The sequence below is a fragment of the Elephantulus edwardii genome, unplaced genomic scaffold, assembly GCF_000299155.1.
Source record: "Elephantulus edwardii isolate Elephantulus edwardi_28Jun2011 unplaced genomic scaffold, EleEdw1.0 scaffold00219, whole genome shotgun sequence".
Classification (NCBI taxonomy): domain Eukaryota; kingdom Metazoa; phylum Chordata; class Mammalia; order Macroscelidea; family Macroscelididae; genus Elephantulus; species Elephantulus edwardii.
The window spans coordinates 5,042,062-5,042,619 of NW_006399969.1; the positions used below are offsets into that span (position 1 = coordinate 5,042,062).

The following is a 558-nucleotide window of genomic DNA, read 5'->3' on the forward strand; positions in this document are numbered from 1 at the left end:
CCACACAGACCAGCACTGCCCCACCCCCTGGCTGTCCTCAAACAGAGGGGTTTGCCTCAGACAGTGCCCAAGGTGTGTATCACAAAAACTAGATTAAAATTTGCATAGATGGACCCTCCCTTTTTTCAGAGTATCCTTAGGGCCTGGGGAAATGATAAAGCTCTGCAGTGGCAGTAGGTCAACAGACGACAGGACTCAGGGAAATCTCCATCATGGCCTGGGCTCCTCTCCTCATTTCTCTCCTCACTTACTGCACAGGTGACTGATTGGGGACAGGGGAAGTTGTCCTGGAAAGACATTTGGGGTTTTGCTTTCTCTCCTGCCTGTATATTCCAGGGTTACCATCTCTATGTCTCTCTACTTGCAGGATCCTGGGCCCAGGCTGTGCTGACTCAGCCGCCCTTAGTGTCTGGGAACCTGGGCGAACGGGTCACCCTCTCCTGCACTGGCAGCAGCACCAATATTGGTGGATACTATGCACACTGGTACCAGCAGCTCCCAGGAACATCTCCTAAACCCCTCATCTATGATAATAACAAGCGACCCTCAGGGATTCCA

The 558-nt window shown here is 52.2% G+C and overlaps 1 gene segment (V, D, J or C); it reads left to right on the plus strand.

Annotated features, from left to right (window-relative positions):
• Positions 1–212: 212 nt before the first annotated feature.
• Positions 213–558, plus strand: part of LOC102850527 — a 12,614-nt gene continuing 12,268 nt past the window's right edge. Inside the window, 2 exon segments of the V gene segment in view lie at positions 213–258; positions 368–555. Of these exon segments, the coding sequence occupies positions 213–258; positions 368–555 (234 nt within the window).